The sequence below is a fragment of the Thunnus maccoyii genome, chromosome 18 (genome assembly GCF_910596095.1).
Source record: "Thunnus maccoyii chromosome 18, fThuMac1.1, whole genome shotgun sequence".
Taxonomy (NCBI): domain Eukaryota; kingdom Metazoa; phylum Chordata; class Actinopteri; order Scombriformes; family Scombridae; genus Thunnus; species Thunnus maccoyii.
The window spans coordinates 29,569,151-29,592,213 of record NC_056550.1 but is presented as its reverse complement, the minus strand read 5'-3'; the positions used below and the strand labels follow the sequence as shown (position 1 = coordinate 29,592,213).

General features: G+C 41.0%; 3 protein-coding genes across 7 annotated transcripts in view; 1 reads left to right on the top strand and 2 right to left on the bottom strand.

The window, feature by feature from the left end:
• Positions 1-3,859: 3,859 nt before the first annotated feature.
• On the bottom strand, positions 3,860-14,902 carry psmd3 (proteasome 26S subunit, non-ATPase 3). Its single transcript, XM_042393802.1, has 13 exons — positions 14,776-14,902; positions 14,540-14,688; positions 13,043-13,233; positions 12,453-12,593; positions 11,408-11,544; positions 10,147-10,337; positions 9,125-9,228; positions 7,822-7,936; positions 6,897-7,016; positions 6,687-6,790; positions 6,445-6,600; positions 6,052-6,102; positions 3,860-5,051 (listed from the first exon to the last, which is right to left on the bottom strand). Exons 2-13 carry the CDS (start codon positions 14,685-14,687, stop codon positions 4,974-4,976), a joined length of 1,536 nt encoding a protein of 511 aa, XP_042249736.1. The 5' UTR covers position 14,688; positions 14,776-14,902; the 3' UTR covers positions 3,860-4,973.
• Positions 14,903-16,081: 1,179 nt separating this feature from the next.
• LOC121884943 (leucine-rich repeat-containing protein 3B-like) lies at positions 16,082-21,155 on the bottom strand. 5 transcript variants are annotated; one of them, XM_042394069.1, is made up of 6 exons: positions 20,935-21,155; positions 19,045-19,301; positions 18,389-18,514; positions 18,123-18,287; positions 17,931-18,009; positions 16,082-17,360 (listed from the first exon to the last, which is right to left on the bottom strand). In XM_042394069.1, the coding sequence occupies exons 2-6, from the start codon at positions 19,243-19,245 to the stop codon at positions 17,152-17,154; spliced, it is 780 nt and encodes a 259-aa protein (XP_042250003.1). In that variant the 5' UTR covers positions 19,246-19,301; positions 20,935-21,155; the 3' UTR covers positions 16,082-17,151. The 5 variants fall into 5 exon arrangements, with proteins under 5 accessions (XP_042250003.1, XP_042250001.1, XP_042250000.1 ...); XM_042394067.1 differs by lacking the exon at positions 20,935-21,155 and adding an exon at positions 19,760-19,847 and having other exon boundaries at positions 19,045-19,442; XM_042394066.1 differs by lacking the exon at positions 20,935-21,155 and adding an exon at positions 19,715-19,803 and having other exon boundaries at positions 19,045-19,442.
• Positions 19,824-23,063, top strand: part of LOC121884733 (serine/threonine-protein kinase WNK4-like) — a 28,411-nt gene continuing 25,171 nt past the window's right edge. The window contains exons 1-2 of the mRNA XM_042393706.1: positions 19,824-19,904; positions 22,081-22,289. The gene's annotated coding sequence lies outside the window, so the exon portion shown is untranslated. The remainder of the gene's footprint in view (positions 19,905-22,080; positions 22,290-23,063) is intronic.

Genomic DNA, 23,063 nt, shown 5'->3' with positions numbered 1-23,063 from the left:
AATCTGCAATAAATCAAATGACTGAACTCTGAGATTTAATCATGAAAAGTTTCTGTTGCACAACAGTAAAAAAAAAAGAAAAATAATGTTGAGTCACTTTAAAGAAGTTTCACTGGTGTTTATACAGAATTATCTGTAAAACTAAATATTTGAGGAATGTTTTTATATTCTGATTCATTTTTCTTATAAAAACTTTATTGATTTGTTTTATCAAAATGTTGAATATTATACAAAATCATTTTGAAAATAAGTTTATTTTATTTGTATTTCTATTTATTAATTTCTATAATTTTCTATCAGTCTTTATGACATCAGTGTTTTTATTTGTTGTTAATGATATTAAACTTTTAAACTGAACATTTAGTCTGAAAAAATGATTCACAGCTTTTTGAAAACAGGTTTCATGGTTTATTTTTTATATTCTCATGTTTTATTCACTTTTTCCTCTTGTAGTATTTTGTTGTTTTTTGACATTAAAGTCATAATTTCAGTCTGTAAAGTTCCACTGCAGTTTGTTCATGTTTATTGAGGAAGGAGGTGTGAGTGTGTGTGTGTGTGTGTGTGTGTGTGTGTGTGGTGTGTGAGTGTGTGTGTGTGTGTGTGTGTGGTATGTGTGTGTGTGTGTGTGTGTGTGTGGTGTGTGTGTGTGTGGTGTGTGTGTGTGTGTGTGGTGTGTGAGTGTGTGTGTGTGTGGTGTGTGGTATGTGTGTGTGTGTGTGTGTGTGTGTGGTGTGTGAGTGTGAGTGAGTGTGTGTGTGTGTGTGTGTGTGTGTGTGTGGTGTGTGGTATGTGTGTGTGTGTGTGTGTGTGTGTGTGTGTGTGTGTGTGGTATGTGTGTGTGTGTGTGTGTGTGTGTGTGTGTGTGTGTGTGGTATGTGTGTGTGTGTGTGTGTGTGTGTGTGTGTGTGTGTGTGTGGTGTGTGTGGTATGTGAGTGTGAGTGAGTGTGTGTGTGTGTGTGTGTGTGTGTGTGGTGTGTGTGGTATGTGAGTGTGAGTGAGTGTGTGTGTGTGTGTGTGTGTGTGGTGTGTGTGGTATGTGAGTGTGAGTGAGTGTGTGTGTGTGTGTGTGTGTGTGTGTGTGGTGTGTGAGTGTGTGTGTGTGTGTGTGTGTGTGGTATGTGTGTGTGTGTGGTGTGTGTGTGTGTGTGTGGTGTGTGAGTGTGTGTGTGTGGTATGTGTGTGTGGTATGTGTGTGTGTGTGGTGTGTGTGTGTGTGTGGTGTGTGAGTGTGTGTGTGTGTGTGTGTGTGTGTGTGTGTGTGTGTGTGGTATGTGTGTGTGTGTGTGTGTGTGTGTGTGTGGTGTGTGTGGTATGTGAGTGTGAGTGTGTGTGTGTGTGTGTGTGTGTGTGTGTGTGTGTGTGTGGTGTGTGTGGTATGTGTGTGTGTGTGTGTGTGGTGTGTGTGGTATGTGTGTGTGTGTGTGTGTGAGTGTGTTTCTCATGGACTCTTCCTGTGTCGTCATGTTGTCTTTTCTCCAGTTTAAGAAATCGTGGAAGAAATGTGAGTCAGCAGAAAGCATTTTTTTGACTTCCTGCTGCGCTGCGAGAGGAAACTCTCCGCAGGATTCAGGCTTGTGAACGCTGCGGTTCCAAGAAACTCAAACAAACAAACAAAACACTTTATCTTCATTGTTGCAGAAAGTTAAACTGTAAACAAACAGAAATAAACAAACGTCGACTTGAGAAAGTCAGATGTTGATGATTTGTGAGAATCTGCAGTGATTTAATTTGTGAGTTTCACAATAAGAACAGTGAAACGTTTCCTGTCTGATTCACACACACTCACTTATCTTCATGAATTAACCCTTTAATGCCGCCTCTGTAGTTTACAGACAGTTGATGTTTTTGTTGGTATTGTGCTTTTTATTTGTAATCAATCAGGACTGACGAGGCTGATGAGAGGAATGATCTCAGTAATAACATGATGCTTTGGAGATAATCGGACAGATTTGTGTATAATTACACTTTATGATCAGTATCAGTGATGGTGCATCAGTATTTGTGGTGTATTTTCATTAAAAGTCATTGGTGTGCTTAAAGACAATATTAAGCTATGCAGATTGATTTTATAAGTTTATAAACAATAAGGGCTAGTGTGATACAATTTGTATTGGTGTAGTTATAATCTCATGAACCATATTTAATCACACTGTACGTATAGAGGCACGGTAGAAGAATCATAATCATACACTGGAGAAATTTGAGTGTGTTTGTATTACATGTCACTTTGCTTGGGTCTGCTAAAGTCTTCACCTTTCAAACATACTCTCTGGAGGAGATCAAGAAATAAGGGTGTAAAATGACTAGAATAACTTATAAAAAATAAAAGGCCAGAAGACAATTTGGCAATAATGGTGTAAAATGATTCCCAATACTTATATAAAAATTGGATATAATCAGGTAGAATTGAATATGCCAGTACATATCCTCAAACAGCTCAAAACCTGTTTTGAAGAGTTTTGACCAACAACGAGTGACGGAGATAAAAGTAACATAATAATTGGTCAAAAATTAGGGAGGGTGGATGATAAGGTGTGACCTAAGCCGACCCAAGGACATAAAAACAATGCCCCAAAGAAAAAACCTTTGGAGCGATTTGGTTCGTTGTAAAAGTGCTACTTGCTCCCCTTTTTTTGCCGGCATTAAAGAACACTTTGCTGCTTGGACCTCTGACTCCCTTTTTATTTTCAAGAGAGAGTTTTTTTGCTCTGGTACATTTTTCTGCAACAATTTGATACAAAATATTATTGTCTGTTTATGGTTCAAACTGAGGAAACACGTTTAAATTTGTACAGTCAGAAATATACAATCATGATTAAAAACTGATCACAAATGAAACCTGTTGTTGCTCTACATGTGTGTGTTGAGAGCAGCGTTTCTTTGTGTTAATTATCTTTGAGGGTCTGAAACGTGGAAAACAAATAAAACTTCATTTTTATGAAAAGTCGCTGAAACACGATTCATAAACTTTAAACTTTTAAATCATGAACTGTAATTTCAGATGTTTGTTTTCCATCTTTACTCCTTTAATGCATCGTGTTTGTTTTTATTGGTGCAAATAAATAAATTAAATCTGAAAAAAGGAATTTAGAGAAAAGTAAATAAAAAATATTTCAAGTTTAAGGACAAATTAAAGCAAAGAAACTTTCAGTAACGATGAATCTATGATAAAAATATTCTGCACTCAAGTTTCACTTACTGGCCTTTTTTTTCTGGGGTTTTCAGCCATTTCTCAAGTCCTTCTTCAGCAGACAAAACCTGCACGGACAAAAAAGACGAAACAAACGCCTGAGCTGTCTCCATGACAACGGAGATGCTGCAGAAGGTCATGAGAAATGGTCAAAAAGCGAAGTAAGTGGACTTTGATTTTAGGACATTTTAATCACATGACAGAAGTTGATTCACTTCCTGCAGCGGAGACGTAAAAACAGCCTTTATTATTTTAATTCTGCTGTTTTTTTTTTATATTTTCATACGTCATTAAAGCTTCATTAGAGCTCAGGTGATGTAACGACGTGGGAATCTTTCCTCGTTTCTGCAGTAGATTAACTGCTGACTCATTGTTTCAGAGGTTATGAAACGTTTGGTCCTCACAGAAGAAGAGGCTGCTGGGAAACTGCTTCTGGCTAAATGAGAATTTATTGATTTCAGCTGCCGCAGACTGTTTATCCAAAAATGTTTCATTATTTATTTATTTCACTGCAGTTTCACACGAGACTTTTCTTCAGATCGGAATCAACAACAGTTTTTGTTTCTGAGTTCAGTTTTTCAGTCGAGTGTTTAAAATGAATTCAGTTCGACTCCTTTTCAGAAACTTCATGTGAAAATGATTTCAGACACAGTTTAACATCCAAAACATTTGAAGTTTTTTTTGTCTTTATTTTATTTTGAAAGGAGCGTTTACAGTTTAAAAAGCAGCAGTTAGCTTATAGCGAGTTTATCTGCAGCCTCGTCACAATTAAAACATATAACAGCTCAGTACTGGTCATTAAACATCATACAAAAGGATAAAAGAATAATACAGAATAGATATTACAGAGTTACACACAATAGCAGCATCACAGTCACTATATCAACTAGAATGACTGATGAATGACCGTCCAATTAAAATCAAGCATATCTGTGTTCATAAGACCAGATGAAAGGCAGAGTCAGCGGTTACAGAGCCGACTTTCATTAACGTTTGGTTTTAAATGTACTGAAGCAGCTGCATGTTAAAACGCAGAGTCACATGACAGACGAGCCAAAACAAGTTAGAATAAAATCTGAAATCCTCAAAGCTCAATAAATTGTTTTTCTTCAGTTTCCTGCAGTGATGGAAACGGATTTATGTCCGTTTCTCCAGCAGGCCTCCAACAGTTAACGTCTTTATTTATCAACAGATTCATTTCTCATTATTCTGTTTTTATAAACTTTTATTTAGATTTTATTTCAGTTTCTTTTATAATTAATCCAGCGAGGTGACGACACTCATCATGTTCCATTAAACCACTGCAGACTGATTATTATTATTATTATTATTATTATTAACAGACTCTAAACCTTCACGTTCTTCAGTCTTTTTGTTAACAAACTGTTACCGTGGTAACAATAGTCCATGTTTACTTGCGTTTTAAAGTGACGTCACTGTGTTTGATACTCGTGCGTCTGTATTTTATAACCGAGTGTAGTTCAGTGGCTGCTGGTGTGAGGCAGAGGAGACTACATTACCCAGAAACCCACAGAAACACAAACAGTGTAAACAAACTGAGTGTTTTTATTTGTTTCAGTGAAACAACAAACAGGAGCTGCAGCAGAGTAAAGGTCAGAGGTCACATGAGGAATACACGTCAGAGAGATGAGAAGAGGAGGAGGAGGAGGAGGAGGAGAGGGGGATTGTGGGTAATAATTGATCTACTAACAGCGTGCGGACACACACACACACACACACATAACACTACTTCCTGTCTGCTAAGGAAGTCAGCAGAGAGGATCATGGGAAACTGTCGTCGTCATCTTCGGCCATTTCTTTGGCGAACTCCAGATCCTGCTGCTCACGCTCCCGACGCTCCTGAACAAACAAATAAATCATATTAATGATCAATCAATCGATCGATATATTAGTGATAATAATCAATATAGACTTTACTGGTGATTTACAGATGTGAGATGATTGACAGGATTTGTTTTTATGACTCTAAAACTGATTCTAATCAAATAAATGACTTTGATTGAACAGCTCACACATGTTGATATTGATTATTGATCATGTGATTGGGACCGCTGTCTGACCAACATGTTCTGACTTCAACAGATGATTATAGATGATTATTGGTTAATCGTTAACCATCATTAAACCATATTAACCACTGATGTGTAATTAACACAAAGTTACTTATAATGATTTATTTAAAACGTCTGTTCAACAACTGAAGTATGAAACACTGGAGGACTGACGTGTTGGACCTGGAACGTTATCGTGTAAACGTGACACGTATCTGTCGACACTTTGGAAGCGTTCTGGTTTCCGTTTGCAGTCCGAGTTGTATTGACCTGAGCTGTCTCCATGACAACGGAGAACAGTCCGTTTGAACAGTCCACACGTAGAGAAACCCAGCGGCTATCGTCTGACGAGGATTTAGCTTTTTATTAGCTGTGTTTATAGAGATCAGACTGTAAACAACAACACGTAAACAACGAGCGGAGTACAGGAGAGGAAGTCTGGCCCAGATATCCGCCGTCAGACCGATGGCCGATATGTTGTGACTGGTTTCATATCAATAACGTGCAGACCTGATGTACAGGTGGAGTGATGTAACCCAACCTCATTAACATGTAAGAGGCTCCACCTGGTGGCGAATCCGCGTACTGCAGCAAATCTACAGACCAGTTTCTGACCATCACACCACACAGCGCTCATCTTCAATCAATAGATAATCAATTAACTGTTAACATTCCTACAGATGATCAACAAGACGCTGCAGCGGCCAATCACATACGATCAAACACATTCATGATGTGTGTGTGTGTGTGTGTGTGTGTGTGTGTGTGTGTGAGATCAGGTGTGTTACCTCTGCTGACTCCAGGTCTTTGTTGTAAGCTTTTGGAGGAAACCTCATGGCCTGCAGGGGGAGACAGAGAGAGAGACAGGTCAGGATCAGTTTGACTTCAGTCAGGTGTGTCTCAGGTGTGTCTCAGGTGTGTACTTGAGTGTGTCTCAGGTGTGTCTAAGGTCTGTCTCAGGTGTGTCTCAGGTGTGTACTTGAGTGTGTCTCAGGTGTGTCTCAGGTGTGTCTCAGGTGTGTACTTGAGTGTGTCTCAGGTGTGTCTAAGGTGTGTCTCAGGTCTGTCTCAGGTCTGTCTCAGGTGTGTCCAGGTGTGTCTCAGGTGTGTCTCAGGTGTGTCCAGGTGTGTCTCAGGTGTGTCTCAGGTGTGTCTCAGGTGTGTCTCAGGTGTGTGGTTACCTTCACAGACATGTTGTGGATGTCGAGGCAGAAGGAGATCCTCTGGTGAAACGCCAGCTGAGGCTCTCTGGTCCCGTAGATGTCCATGGTCTCTTTTGATTGGACGAAGCCTTTCTCATGGTTGATGCTGGCCTCGATCACGCCGTCACGGATCGCCTGCAGGACACAAACACACACACACACACGTCACGACACTGCAGCATCTACCTGCACACAGGTGAGGCTCAGGGTCACAGCGTTACCTTGGCAACGATGAACTCTGCGTCCTCTGGACTGTCGAGCTGCAGCTTCTGAGCGATGTCGGCCAGAGAGATACGAGAGTACGACAGGCTGATCATCCGCACACCTGAATACACACACACACACACACACACGGTTAGACTCGTTACACACACCTGAGAACACACAGCAACATGTGATGTCAGAGGTGATCTGCTGTGTGATTGGCTCACCGGTCTTGATGACGTTGTGTCTCAGGCGGATGATGAGTGTGTACGTCCCGTCGGTCTGAAACTTCTCCCCAAACTGCTCCAACACCTGGTTAAACTTAGCCAGGTTACCTGTTCTCACCGCTACACACACACACACACACACGCGCACACACACACACACACACACACACACACACACACGTTATTTACCAAATGACTCATCAATTCACTGATTAATTGTTTCAGAGCCCATGTGTCCTGTGACATCACACCAGTGTGTGTGTGTGTGTGTACTTGTATATCTATCATTGTGAGGACCAATATAGAGCTGCAACGATTAGTTGATCAACAGAAAGTTAATCATCAACTATTTTGATAATTGATTAATAGTTTTTTTAAAGAAAAAAAAGTGCAGAAGGGAACTGAATCCACATACCTGCTTCTCTATATTTACAAAAGTAAAGATTTTCTCTAAACTGAAACAGTTTAAGTTGGATCAGAAGATCTTCAAGATATTTTATAATCGATTAATCGTTTACAAAATTCAAAACAAATTCTCTGACTGCAGCTTCTTAAATGTGAATATTTTCTGGTTTCTTTTGTCTCAATGACACTAAACTGAAGATCTTTATGGACAAAACATTTGAGGACGTCATCTTGGGTTTTAGGAAACACTGATCCACAGTTTTCACCATTTTATAGATTATATGAATAACTGATTAATGGGGAAAATAACGATTAGTTGCAGCTGTGACCAGTTTGAGTTTTAGATCTTTGTAGAGACATTTTTGGAAAGTGAGGGTGTTTTGGTCGGTCCTCGCTTTGGGATGAACCTTCAAACTGACAGTTTGAGGGGTAATGCATTACCTCTCTGAACCTAAACCTGACTCTAACATAATGTCAGTAATAATCTGTGTGTGTGTGTGTGTGTGTGTGTGTTACTGACCCTGTGTGAGCAGAAAATACGGCATCAGGGATCTTTTGAGTGACGGCTGTCTGAACTGGAGTCTGTCAGGAATCTCTCCCAGTAACAGCTCCACCACGATCAGCAGCTTGTGGACCTGCAGACACAAACACAGTTCGTGTTATCATCACTATCGACACACGTCACATGATCCTCCCAGTTCCTCTACCTGCTCCAGGGAGACTGTTTTACCCCCCAAAGGTCCCTGCTGGGTGGGGTTGGGTACTGAGCTCGGTACTTTTAAAAGGTACCGACTGAATGTTGGATCAATCGGTGCCACATTTCAGTACCTTGCCGGACTCAGAGTGAGCGTGGCCCTGAAATAAGTTTTAAAACACACATTTAGCGACTGAAGCGTCTCACATGGAGGCTCCGACACTGACAGGAGCACCAACCAACGGATAGAAAGAGACGCAACAGATCCGTTTCACCAGCCTGCACAGCGGCTAGCAGCTAGTTAGCATGGCTAGCTTCGTTAGCATAGCCGTGCTGTGTGTAGCCCATAGACTGTATAAAAATAAAGTGCAGCAGTGTCTCCGGTTTAACAGCACTGTACTGGGCAGGTGACGGGTGTGTTTATGGTGTTTGTGTGGATATGAAGTCACACAGCTGATGGACTGTTAGCCTAGCATGCTAATCCTACATAAACATATGGATATCTGTTTACGTATGGTCTCTCTGTAATAAGTATGTATTACTTTTGTTTATTACGTATCACTTTGTTACTACAGAGAGAGTTAAGTACTGAAAAAAGGCACCATTGGGTACCAGTAACAAATTCAAGGTACCAGTACTGGTTCAAATGGGAACGGTAGTGCAGCTGCTTCAGATTGTACCGCTTCATTCATAAAACAAGGAAGTGCTCTAACGTCAGAAAGTGACAGAAAAAGAAAAAGAACAAGTACAAGAGAGTGAACAAAGACAGTGAAAAGTCTAGAACCAAAACCAGAAGAACTAATCTCAGGAACTAAAATCTGAGGAACCAGGTAGATCCTGCAGATTAGACTCATGGAGTTTAAACATGAAACGCAGCATTCACACATGAGGAACCAGCGACACAGACCTGTTCTGTTGTTCTTTGTATTTCCTGCTGCAGGAGTTTTGTTTGATGCTTTTATTTCTGCTGTAGAAAGAAACGATCAGAGAACGTTCTCATGTGTGAAAGCTGCGTTTCATGTTTTGATCTGTGGGATCTACCTGGTTCCTCAGATTTTAGTTCCTGAGATTAGTTCTTCTGGTTCCAAAGGGCTCATATGTGTGTTGGTATGTATGAGTGTGTACAGACCGTCTGTTTGAAGCCCACAGCAGTGTGTTGTGGAGCTTTCCTCAGAGCGTTGGTCAGAGTCCTGCGAGCCTCAGAATACTCCAACTGGATCGCCTTAATACGACCTGCAGGAGGTCACATGACACACAGGTAAACACACAGCAGGAACATTGAACACTCAGCACAAGCATATTATTGTGCTTTTATTTGTAGGTTCTGTCACATTTTTCACCATTTTATTGATCAAACAACTAATCGATTAATCCAGAAAATAAGTGACAGATTGATCGATAATGAATATAATTATTCGTTGCAGCTCTGGGTCGTAGTACAGGTATCCGACCCCCCCTCGGTCTCACCTGTATAGTACAGGTATCCGACCCCCCCTCAGTCTCACCTGTATAGTACAGGTATCCGGCCCCCCCTGGGTCTCACCTGTGTAGTACAGATATCCGACCCCCCCTCGGTCTCACCTGTGTAGTACAGGTATCCGACCCCCCCTGGGTCTCACTTGTGTAGTACAGATATCCGACCCCCCCTGGGTCTCACCTGTGTAGTACAGGTATCCGACCCCCCCTCGGTCTCACCTGTATAGTACAGGTATCCGACCCCCCCTGGGTCTCACCTGTGTAGTACAGGTATCCGACCCCCCCTGGGTCTTACTTGTGTAGTACAGGTATCCGACCCCCCCTCGGTCTCACCTGTGTAGTACAGGTATCGGGCCCCCCCTGGGTCTTACCTGTGTAGTACAGGTATCGGCCCCCCCCCGGGTCTTACTTGTGTAGTACAGGTATCCGACCCCCCCTGGGTCTAACCTGTGTAGTACAGGTATCGGGCCCCCCCTGGGTCTTACCTGTGTAGTACAGGTATCGGCCCCCCCCCGGGTCTTACTTGTGTAGTACAGGTATCCGACCCCCCCTGGGTCTTACCTGTGTAGTACATGTATCGGGCCCCCCCTGGGTCTAACCTGTGTAGTACAGGTATCCGACCCCCCCTGGGTCTTACCTGTGTAGTACAGGTATCCGACCCCCCCTGGGTCTTACCTGTGTAGTACAGGTATCGGGCCCACTCGTTGTTGTTGGCGAGCTCTGGGAACACGGACTTGGACACCAGTTTCTCAGCCTGGTCGTACAGGTTGAAGTGCAGGTAATTCCTCAGCAGCAGGTTCAGGAGAACCGCCTGACCGTCGGCGTCGTGACGCAGCGTCGCCGTACGCAGGCGAGTGTGCAGGAAGCTGACAGGAAGTAAAACAACAGAGATGAAGAAACACAAAAATAAAATACAAAAATATTCACAATTGTGAACAAAAGTGTGTCAAGTGCTCAGATTTCATGTGTCAGTATGAAGCTACAGCTAGCAGCTGGTTAGCTTAGCTTAGCATAAAGGCTGGAAACTAAGGGAAAGCACAGTTCAGTCCAAAGGAACTAAATCCACCTACAAGCTTCTCTAAACGACAACAAAGAAAAATATTTACAAAAATAAAGATTTTCTCTAAACTGAAACAGTTTAAGTTGGATCAGAAGATCTTTGAGATATTTTTATAATCGATCAATCGTTTCCAGATTTCAAAACAAACTCTCTGATTGCAGCTTGTTAAATGTGAATATGTTCTGGTTTCTTTAGTCTCTGTGACAGTAAACTGAAAATCTTTCTGGACAAAACAAAACATATGAAGACGTCATCTTGGAAACACCGATTCACATTTTTCATTTTCTGACATTTTATGAACCAAACAACTAATCGATTAACTATCGTTAGTTTCAGTCCAACTGGACATTATTTTTTTTTATAATCAATTAGTTAATCAGTTAATCAGTAACACCACATGTCAATCATTCGTTCTTGAACTGATTCTCAACTTTGAGGCAAACATCTGAATTTAAGACATTAAAGTCGATCCAAACACAGATATTTGAGCTGATATTAATTTAACAAAGTGTGTCAAATAAATTCAATAAAATGAAATATTATAAACAAAACAATGAAACAAATATTTTAAAACTTGAACATAAAACTCTTTGATCTCTCCTCAGTGTTCTGCTGATCATAGATCAATAGCAGCAGCTCCTCATGTTTGTCTATTAAACTGACAGAAAGATCAAAGTAATTAAAGTAATTAAAGTGATTAAAGTGATTAAAGTGATTAAAGTGAATGTGTCTCTGCAGCTGCTGTCTGTGTTCACACAAAGATTGTCTGTGTGTCTGTGAGTGTGAGAGTGTGTAAGTATGTGAGTGTGTGTGTGTGTGTGTGTGTGTGTGTGTGTGTGTGTGTGTGTGTGTGTGTGTGTGTGTGTGTGTGTGTACCTGCGGATGGTGTCGAACTGCTTCAGGAACTCGTACACTCGTGCGTGATAGTAGTAACACTTGGCAGCCACCAGGTCCAGAGCTCTGCGGTTCTTGGAGCCGATCTTCTGCAGCAGGTCGTCAGACACCTTCTGAGCCTGAAATCAATAATGGTGACAGACAGACAGACACGTGATCAGACAGACAGACGGGTGATCAGACAGACAGACGGGTGATCAGACAGACAGACAGGTGATCAGACAGACAGACGGGTGATCAGACAGACAGACAGGTGATCAGACAGACAGACAGGTGATCAGACAGACAGACAGGTGATCAGACAGACAGACAGATGATCAGACAGACAGACAGGTGATCAGACAGACAGACAGGTGATCAGACAGACAGACAGACAGACAGGTGATCAGACAGACAGACAGACAGACAGGTGATCAGACAGACAGACAGGTGATCAGACAGACAGACAGGTGATCAGACAGACAGACGGGTGATCAGACAGACAGACGGGTGATCAGACAGACAGACAGGTGATCAGACAGACAGACAGGTGATCAGACAGACAGACGGGTGATCAGACAGACAGACGGGTGATCAGACAGACAGACAGGTGATCAGACAGACAGACAGACAGATGATCAGACAGACAGACAGGTGATCAGACAGACAGACAGACAGATGATCAGACAGACAGACAGGTGATCAGACAGACAGGTGATCAGACAGACAGACAGACAGGTGATCAGACAGACAGACAGGTGATCAGACAGACAGACAGGTGATCAGACAGACAGACAGGTGATCAGACAGACAGACAGACAGGTGATCAGACAGACAGACAGACAGACAGGTGATCAGACAGACAGACAGACAGACAGGTGATCAGACAGACAGACAGGTGATCAGACAGACAGACAGGTGATCAGACAGACAGACGGGTGATCAGACAGACAGACAGATGATCAGACAGACAGACAGGTGATCAGACAGACAGACAGACAGATGATCAGACAGACAGACAGGTGATCAGACAGACAGGTGTTCAGACCTCTGTGTATCTCTTGTTGTTCGTCAGGTGAACCACCAGCAGCAGCTGCAGATAAGCTTCCACCTCCGGCAGCAGCGGAGCCGTCGCTGCTTTTCCCGTCCGAGGACGGAACTGCACGTCTCCGTCCGCCATCTCCATCGGCTGACAGACAGACAGCAGGGATCAATACTGATTATCTGATCAGATTATCTGTTCACTTAAATCATCACTCAGAGTTTTTGTTCATTATGAACCAAACCTCTGTGTGTCTTTGGCCTTAATTAGAGCTGCATCTATTGGTTATTATCTATCAATCTATTGATTACTTCTTCAACTGAACCATTATCAATAAACTGTAAAACATGGAGACAAACAGCTGCTGCAGGTTCTCAAACTAGAGGCTCGTTTGTCCTTTTAAATTACAAAATGACATGAAATGATTATTGTTAAAACTGATGCCAATCAATGTATTGATTAATCAACTAATTGTTTCAGCACTGAAGCAGCAGTTTGTAGAATCTCTCTGGACTCTGTTGATGTTTATAAGCTCAGAATAATAACGGACAGGTTAATCAATACTATGTGTCATTGATCATGCCGGGGAGCCGCACCTCCTCCAGGAAGCCCAGCAGGAAGTCTCTGGTGTTGGTGTTGTTGGTGAAGAAGCCGGTGACGGCTTTGTGCAGCACGTTGGTGTTGAGGCGGCGGCTGGTGGACGGCAACGCTCGCAGAGCTCGCAGCACGAACCGAGGCTCCTTCCCCGACACCGCCTTCTCTATCTGCTTCACATGCTCCTTAATGTCTGAGGAAGAGGAGGAGGAGGAGGAGGAGGAGGAGGAGGGAGAGAATTAATTTTCAAACCCTAAGTGTGTGTGTGACGTTGTCTGTCCAGAACCAGAACTATGAAGCTCAGTAACTCTGGTTTAACAGCTGCGAGCGCGTTCATGTGAAAGAGGCGGGTTGTTTATTACGAGTGACATCATCAGAACCATGAATGAAGTTCTTCATATGAGATGAAACAGTGAAACCAAGAACCTGCAGATTCAACCAAGTGTGATGTAAACGAGCCTGAAATCATAAATCAATACAATACATGTAGGAATTATTCTATATGACTGAAGTATAGAGGGAAGTAACGTCAGACTGTTTCTGCTGCTGAAGCAAAGAGTGTAAAAGTAGTTAATGACTGATGATTTATAATCATGGAGCCAATTAACAGTATTAATGTTTTTATCTGCAGTTTTCATCACACAGTTGTCTGATGTTATTCTGACTGCAGCGATGAATCAGACAGTAAAATCACTATTAAACTATTAAAATATGTGTTTAGTGTCGTAAACGATCTCCGTTTGTTAGAAGCTCTGATTTAAAACCAGAAACATGGAACAAAAAAAATGTTTCTACTGATCTATAAAAATATATATTGATCTTTTTTACTTGTCACTTTATAGTAACTCAGGACTTTTGTCCATGTCGGGATCCTGTAGGAACGATGGCTCTTATTTCCAGTGATCTGATTGGTCAGTGTTGATCCTCTGAAGTTAACCTGCTTTCAGGAGGAAATCAACCAAACCTGCGTCTCCTGTTCGTGTTTCCAACAGCTGACTGTCTCCAGTTAACACGGTCACCAGTTAAACCGAAACACCGACACGTCCCTGCCCGGTGGTCATACATATCATCAGAGAGAGGAGATAGTTCCTCAGTTAAGATGATACGATGTTTTTACTCGTCGTGCTAAAAGTAGGAACAAAAATGTGTCAATCTGATAATTACTATCAGTTAGGTCAGATTTCCTTAATGAATAACTTGCGGCTCCTGGTCTGATGTGTAGTAGCAACAGCAGACAGGCCGAAACATACACAATATTATCCGTTAAGATTTCCTTCATTTCCCCCTGAACTGTTGAATCAGACTTCATCTTCTTTAAAACAAACTTTGTCTGTCGGAGTTTACTGACGGTTAGCTTCGTCATGTGCTAGCCGGCTGTGCTAAGAGGCTAACTACCCGCTGCTCGCCCGGTGCTTTTAACAGGCTCCCCCGGGGCTTTTTTTACCGGGCTCTCCCGGTGCTTTTACCGGCCCCGGCAGCATATGTATCCCCAGTTTTACCGTCCAGGGTCAGGCTGTCCAGCTCTCGGGGCTGCTTAGCCGCGTTAGCCGCCTCTTCCTCCGGCATCTCAACGTCCTGCGGCTCCTTCGGCTCCTTCTTCTCCGCTCTCCCCGCTTTTTCCCGCCGCTTGGCCGCTGTCTCCTTCATGCTGTCGGGGGACAAACAGACACACTGACCGTCAGCAGAGAGTTTAAGTTTAATAAACACAGTTTATATATAAATAGTATAGTTTTACCTCTCTGTTGTTCTCCGCAATGACTGGACAGTATTAGTGGTCGCAAAGGATTGTGGGATGGTGAAGGCAGTATGAGAGGATCACAGAAAACAGCGCTGACACGAATAATCGATCCCCGATCGACCGATTCGCTTTTCTTCTTCTTTTTTCCCCTTTTATCTCAGGTGACAGCCAGTATTAAGGTGCATTACCGCCACCTACTGCGCTGGAGTCTGAACCAGAGTTTTCTATTCCCACAAACAAATACACGAAAATAAAAATGAATTTTAAAAAGTATATTCCACTGAACACTAAATTCTTTTGTTCAGTCCAGTTTCTCTCAGATAATAGAATAGACTGACTAACCCAGCAGTAAATACATTTTTTGTTAAAGTATTGCAGTAAAAGTACATAAGTATTATGAGCTTGATGTAGTTAAAGTATTGCAGTAAAGTACATAAGTATTATGAGCTTGATGTAGTTAAAGTATTGCAGTAAAAGTAGTGGTTTGGTCCCTCTGACTGATATATTATTATATATGACATCATTAGATTATTAATAGTGAAGCATCAGTGTTAGAGCAGCATGTTACTGTTGTAGCTGCTGGAGGTGGAGCTAGTTTACACTACTTTATATACAGTTAGCTAGTTTAGTCCAGTGGTTCCCAACCTAGGGGTCGGGGCCCTCCAAAGGGTCAGCAGATAAATCTGAGGGGTGGTGAGATGATTAATGGGAGAGGAAAGAAGAAAAAACAAAGTTCTGATACACAAATCTGTTTTCAGTTTTTGGACTTTTTCTCTAATCTTTGATTTTAGCTGAAATATTGGATCATTTGAACATTTATTGAAATGAAAGCATGTGAGAAGTTTAGAGGGAAAAATCACTATTTGGTGGAGCTGTTAACAACTCATAGACATGTGAAATGTGACCCCGACTACACACTGCTTTTTGTAAGACGTCAAAAGCCAAAAAGGTTGGAAACCACTGGTTTCATCTTTAACAATGTGTTGTATTTTAAAAGCTTGTTATATTATCCATTGTGTCAAATCTTCATCTGAAAAGTAACTAAAGCTGTCAAATAAATGTAGTGGAGTAGAAAGTACAATATTTCCCTCTGAAATGTAGAAAGTAGCATCACATGGAAATACTCAAGTAAAGTACAAGTACCTCAAACTGTACTTCAGTATTTGAGTAAATGTACATCGTTATTTTCCAGCTCTGTGTACAGATGTTGACGGTGAACAAGTCTGTAAAATCTGGTGCAATTTCACCCACAGGTGGCGCTACAAGATGAATAAACGCAGTTAAAACAAGAAACATCCTTCAGTCACTTTGTTCAGTTTCTCTTGTTTCAGATGGAAACAGAAACTTCTCTGACTGCTTTTATTGGCTTTAGAATCAGTTTATTTTTTTAATTTAAGTCACAGCAAAGGTTTAATTATATTTTTTCACAATAAAAATGTGATGATGGTCACATATAGAACACTGGACAAAGATAAAAGTCCATTTCAGAAGAAGAGAAGAATCAACAACAAACTAAAGAGACAAACAACAAAAAGTACATTGCAACAGAAAGACAGTTCATCAAAGCACAACAGGGAAAAAACAAACACAAAAACAAATATTCATCTTTTTTAAGAATAAATGAAAGTTGTTGTTAAAATTTTATATTAAACTACTTTTATGTCATAAAAATATCTATAAATTCAGTGGTGTGAATAAAAACATGCCTGAGTATCACGTCAGTTTACAGTTTATACATGACGCAACAGAAAGCATCGTGTCTGTTTATCATCTTTCACAAACCAATAAAACAAGAACAGAAGACGTTTGTCTCAACCGTCTGTCAAATTACAGGAAAAGCTGAGCTGTGTGACGGCGAGGGTGGAACACAATTAATCACCATGTTACTGAACATCTGGACCTGATCAAACAAAGTCATGCTAGCGTCAAGAGTTTCCATGGCAACGACACAGAGACTGACTCACGGTACAGTGTCATCCAAATTATTATTGATTTCCCAATGAATGGACAATTTTCTCCTCCAGGTGTCTCCAGGTGCCTCCAGGTGTCTCCAGGTGTCTTCAGGTGTCTCCAGGTCTCTTCAGGTGTCTTCAGGTGTCTCCAGGTGTCTTCAGGTGCCTCCAGGTGTCTTCAGGTGTCTCCAGATGTCTTCAGGTGTCTTCAGGTGTCTCCAGGTCTCTTCAGGTGTCTCCAGGTGTCTCCAGGTCTCTTCAGGTGTCTCCAGGTGTCTTCTGGTGTCTTCAGGTGTCTTCAGGTGTCTCCAGGTGTCTTCAGGTGTCTCCAGGTGTCTTCAGGTGTCTTCAGGTGTCTCCAGGTGTCTTCAGGTGCCTCCAGGTGTCTTCAGGTGTCTCCAGGTGTCTTTAGGACTGTCCTCTACACCTGGAGGCTCTGCAGGGACTTGAGGTACTCCATGTGTCTTCGGGCGTCCTCCTGGTTCTGCCGGATGTAGTAGACCAGGTAAGAGATGACGGTGGAGAACCAGATGAACATGATCACCAGCATCACCACATCAGTGGTCCTTCGCACAGACAGACACAGATCCCAGTCCTCCACCAGTAAGACCATTGGCATCCCAACAGCTCCTGGAACACAGACAGAAAACTTTACAACCTGAAAGACAAAACTGTCACACTGAAGCTGTTCAACAGTCTTACAGCCTGTTGTTCTAGTTTAGTCTGTTTAATACATAAATGATCTGCAGTCACTTCAAACACTTCAACAACTTCACTTTATACTTAAAGTATCTACATTTAACATCTTATGAAAATGTCATTGGTCTTAATTGAAGATATCATAATTTAACATGTTAATTTAACTCAACTTACTGTATCATAACTTGACTGAACATATCTTTACTTTTATGAAATGTAACTTAATATAACAAAACATAACTGAGCAAATCTTTACTTATATTTAACATGACTTATATCTCACTCAACATCATTTAATGTAACTAAATGTATCTTAACATATCTTTACTTATATTTATTATAGCTACCTATATTTAACTAAACGTATCTTAATCTATATTTAATATTTACTTAAAGCAACATAACTTACATTTAACTTGTGCTATTTAACGTATCTTATGATGTGGCGTGATGTGATGAGACAGATTCTCCTCTCTGATTGGCTGTAGAGTGTAAACATACCGAGGTTTGGGAGGTCAGAGGTTTGACAGATGACTTCAGCCAGAGAGGACGGGTCCAGTGCCAACTGAGGCATCGACAGCTGAAGACAAACAGGAACAAACACAGAAAACAACCAGAATAAATGATTTTTTCTTTATTTTGTTTCTCCTAAGCGACCTCCGTCTTTATTCTCCTGGTCTGGTCTGAACTCACCTGCATCCTGCAGTCGCAGTGCCAGGGGTTGTGGGTGAGGTTAGCATGCGCTCTCAGCCCGCTGAGCACCGCCGGGTCCAACAAAGACAACCGATTGGACGACAGGTCCAGGAAGCGAAGAGAGGACGCCAAACCGCGAAAACAGCCCGCTTCCAGCGAGGACAGCTGAGAGGAAACAGGAAGCGTTAACTGAAAACAGACTGGATGGGACGTTTGTTATACGTCACATCTTCACGTCAGTGAGTTGAAGCGTGTTTGTTCACTACCTGGTTGTGTGAGAGGTCGAGCTCATCGAGCAGAAACAGATCAGAGAAAGAGTCGGCCGGCAGAGAGCTGAGCAGGTTTTTATCCAGAAACAGACGAACGGTGAGGTTCGAGAGGCCGACGGGTACCTGAGGACACAAACACACCTCAGCAGGTTAAAGATGTTTCAGATGGATAACAGAGATATGTTATTACTCAATCCCTGCATCACAGACTGGTTTCTATTCAGCTATTGTTTGTAGCCTGAGAGCTAATGTTGTCTAGTTGCCAGCTAACAAGCAACTGAAGGGTCTATTATAGGAGGATCCTCTTGCTAACTGAGAGACGAGGACCAAGTAAGATGACTATCACGCTAACATGTCAGCTAACATGTCAGCTAACATGTCAGCTAACTAATGTCAGCTTTCTAGCTTAAAAAATGTCTGTGGATTAGCAACCAGTAGTGTAGGAAAAAAAAGTGAATTAAAACAGTTTGGAACAACTGCAACAAAATATTTGTACCTTTACTTGAGCTGCTTGTCTGCTAAAATCACCGAGTTATGAGTAATAATAGTTTGTTACTTGCTTCCTGTTGCTGATAAAACTGTTTGTGACCGAGATCTATCTGGGAGCAGGTTTTTCCCCATAAAACACATAGTGTGTATTTATACACACAGACCTGTGTGAGTCTCAGTCCACTGCAGCGGACCATCAGTCCTCCGTCCATCATCTCAGATTGCTGGCAGACGTCGGCGGGAACACTGTCGATGGGACACTGTGAACGAGACACTGTAAACGCTGATGATGTCGTCACCAGGTTGGGCAACGGAAGGATCAGAAGAAGAAGAAGACGGATGATTTGCGCTGCAGACGATGACATGGTGGGAACGTCCTCCCTTTAATCCAGCATGACTTCCTGTCACAGTCTGAGAGTCACTGACATGAAAAAGAAAATGAGTCTTGAGTTCAAATGATAATAAAAACAGTAAAGACATCCTCTCTCTGCTTCTCCAGCAGTTGCTCTCCGTTGACTTTCTGTTGCTCGTAGCGACGCAGTTCTGCAGTGTTTTGTCAGATCTGTGACAAAAGATAAAAAGTTATATTCACCTTTTATCTGCTCTCCCTTTGTTGGAGCTCCTTGTTTGATGTAGTAGAGTTAAGACAAGCTAGCTGTTACACTAGCTATCTGAGGCTAATATGCTGCTAATACAACACTAATAATAATAATAATTATAATAATAATAATAATAACTTTATTTGTTTAGCACCTTTCATAACAATAGTTACAAAGTGCTTCACATAGCAACGGAACACAAGAAAGAAGTATATATATACAGCGTATAACTGACTGTAGATCTGATGTGCTCTACTCAGTGTACGTTGACTAGATGTACTTTGTGACTTCCTGCCATGAAGCTAATCTGACAGTTACGGCGTCTTCACACTACGCCCAGCGTGGACAGCTACAAGGTCACCGAGTTGCTGTTGGACTGTTGCTCAAGCACTCATTGATGTAGTGATGTCGTCATGGATCATCAGGTGAGATAACTATCAAAAAATATTAATGCTTTGATCAATATCTGAGCCATAATACACAGAAGCTAACATTAGCTAGCATAGCATCAGACAGCTAAATAACATATTAGCACAGCTAGCCATTTAAAAATGTAACGTTATGCTACATATCTGTTACTCCTGCAACCTCTGCCCAGCTGGTTTAATTGTTCTTCTCTGATCAATTATCACATTGTTTGATTAGCTGTGTTTTCTCCACTAATGTTTTCATGTTCTGCAGCTGTTTTTAGAAGGTCAGAGGTCAAACAGGAAACGTCACGATGAACCTAGAAGTTGAAAAGATGAATCAGGTGTCAGCAGAATGTTATCTGACTTATTAATGGTTAATAATCAATCTAACTGTTTTATTAATCATTAATAAATGATCTTTTATAAATGACGACTGGTTAGAAAGTGGAAAACACGAAAACAGAGACAAAGTAAAATAAAGATGAAATGATAAGAGAGAGATAGAGGATGATGAAGATGAAGATGAGGGATCAGAGGATCAGATTAATCCTCAGACTGAGATTAAAGACGGCAGATTGAACAGCAGACGGACGAAGAAGAAACAAAGAAAGAAGTAAAAAAAAAGATATAAATCTTCTTAAAGCTGCTGCAAACATCCTGAAATATTCATTCATTCATTTTTATTATTTATTAATAAACGTGGTTACAGTCAGTATGAACGGGAAGCATCCAGGTTTTTATATTTTATTATATTAATAAATGTTTAGTCGTGAGGTTGTTGAAATTTATATATTTTTTTATTTTCTTGTGTGAAAATCAAACAGCTTCACATGATATTTAAAAACAAATAAACAACCAAAGCAAAAACAAAAACAGAAGTTGAAATGTATAATTGATGGTGAGTCTGACAGTCAGCTGATTGATCAACTGATTGATGATCAATCAGTTCACTTCTAGTTTCTGATCGATCTGTTGCTGCGTCTCATTCACACGTCAATAAATCACAACGGAAGAAAAAAAGATGTTAAATAGAGTCGATACTTACGTGTCGATGCTGTTTAACAGAAGAAGAAGAAGCAGTGAGCTGTCAGTCAGACTGAAGGAGGAGGAGACAAACAAACAAACAAACAAACAAATAAATAAAAAAATAAAAGCGTCATCATGAGGATTAAATGATGCCAAAGAATGTTGTCTGTGATTAAATAGTTAAATAAGACAACTTGATTGATAATAAATTAGATTAAATTAATTCAATTAATGAATATACTGAATATATTAAGTTATCGATATGATCAATTTTCATTTATAAGATTAGATTGTGTAAAAATATTCAATTAACTGTTAAAGTATTTTAATAAAAACATGAAATAAAGATCTTAAAGATCTACTGCACACTAAACTAAATGATATCACTGTGATGAAACACATTAATGCTGCTGTTATATTATATAATATTCACATTTACACCAAACTCATAAACATCTGCATTTCATGGATTAAAAGTGTTTCAATCTGCTGTTAAAAAATCGGCCCTGAAAAGGCGGGAACGATGCTGACATAGAGTCGACTGTTTGGGAGTTTTCTACGTCATGAAATCTATATAAATGATAACGGCCATCTCCCCCAGCCCCAAACTCACTCTCAGATATAGATAATATATACATATACATGCTGATCAACACAGTTTTAGCTTCAGCAGCTAACAGTGGCTAACAGCAGCGAGCAGCAGCTAACAGCAGCTAACAGTGGCTAACAGCGGCTAACAGCAGCAAGCAGCAGCTAACAGCAGCTAACAGCAGTGAGCAGCAGCTAACAGCGGCTAACAGCGGCTACAGCGGCTAACAGCGGCTAGCAGCGGCTAACAGCGGCGAGCAGCGGCTAACAGCGGCTAGCAGCTGATAAAGAGTTAAAGATCTGCAGTGACATCACAGCAGGAGGTCACATGACCAACATTTACATCTTAATAACACATCAAATCAACTTACATTGTAAAACGTAATTATAAAAAACACTGAAATAAAAAATAATATAAAATAATATGTAACAAAAAAATAACATGATAAAATACTTTCAAATAAAGCATGAAAACTTTATAATAATAATAAAATAATAAGATATAATAATAAAATAAAAATATAAATAATGAATATGAATGTAAAACATAAAAAGAAAGTTTCTCTCTCTGTCTCAGGTGGGTGAGTGACAGGTGTCCGGTGGGCGGGGCTTGCTGCAGCTCCTCGTGCCGTCTGTTCAGTGCTGATAGAGCTCGTGCCCTCGCAGACTGAGCACGCGCCCTGCAGGTTCACCGTCTTACTTCACAAACAAACATGAAGAAGAAGAAGGAGCTCATTTTTCTTCTTTGCGGATTTTAAACTCCAGAAGTCGGATATTTTATATCAGGTGAGCTCTCACTCTGATATTTTATTTACTATGAGCTCTCACTCTGTCGGATGTTTTATTGTAGGTGAGCTCTCACTCTGTCTGAAGTTTTATTGTAGGTGAGCTCTCACTCTGTCTGATGTTTTATTGTAGGTGAGCTCTCACTCTGTCGGGTGTTTTATTGGGTCTCATTTAAAACCGTTACATACACACAAAACAGGGTCTGAAAGAGGCGTACTCCACTTCCCACGCAAAAGTTGTGATCTATAAAAACAACCTTGACAGGAGAACGTGTGCACCTGCAGGTAAATTGTGACCCAGGCGATGCAGACGGAGAGGTGGTGAACTGCAGCCAGACTGTATAATGATCATTTAATTTCACTTCATATCACATGTTAATTATAGCTGAGGAACAGCACGGTGATGATGTCAGGATGATGTCAGGATGATGTCAGGACGTAGTGGCATTCTGGGATGTTCCTTTTCATCTCAACCATGTTTACTAACTAATAAATAATCATCAGATGTATAAATCCAAGATGACATCAAATAACTTCAAAAAATTGCAGAACAGAGCGCTGATAGATTTGAATTATATCTTCTAACACTGTGCATTACTGTGGTCATGTGATCACCTTCAACACCTGCGTTATACATACAGACTGTAGAAAGGAGTGAATATGAATGAATACAAGAAACACATGAAAATCAATATTCATGAAGGCTTTTGCATCGACTAGTTATTTATTTATTTATTTATTTACACACTGTTTTATTAATTTATCAAAGAATCTG

Bases quoted from the DNA above. Each gene is read 5' to 3' on its own strand.
- psmd3 (XM_042393802.1), bottom strand. From the start codon at position 14,687: ATGAAGGAGACAGCGGCCAAGCGGCGGGAAAAAGCGGGGAGAGCGGAG. The intron at 7,937-9,124 runs GTCTGTACACAC...TTGTGTCTGCAG, and splicing joins CTGTGGGCTTCAAACAGACG to GTCCACAAGCTGCTGATCGT. The intron at 5,052-6,051 runs GTAACACACCTG...TTGTTTGTTCAG, and splicing joins AAGACCTGGAGTCAGCAGAG to GAGCGTCGGGAGCGTGAGCA.
- LOC121884943 (XM_042394069.1), bottom strand. From the start codon at position 19,245: ATGTCATCGTCTGCAGCGCAAATCATCCGTCTTCTTCTTCTTCTGATC. The intron at 18,515-19,044 runs GTCTGTGTGTAT...TTGTGTCCTCAG, and splicing joins GTGGACTGAGACTCACACAG to GTACCCGTCGGCCTCTCGAA. The intron at 18,010-18,122 runs GTGAGTTCAGAC...GTTTGTCTTCAG, and splicing joins ACTGCGACTGCAGGATGCAG to CTGTCGATGCCTCAGTTGGC.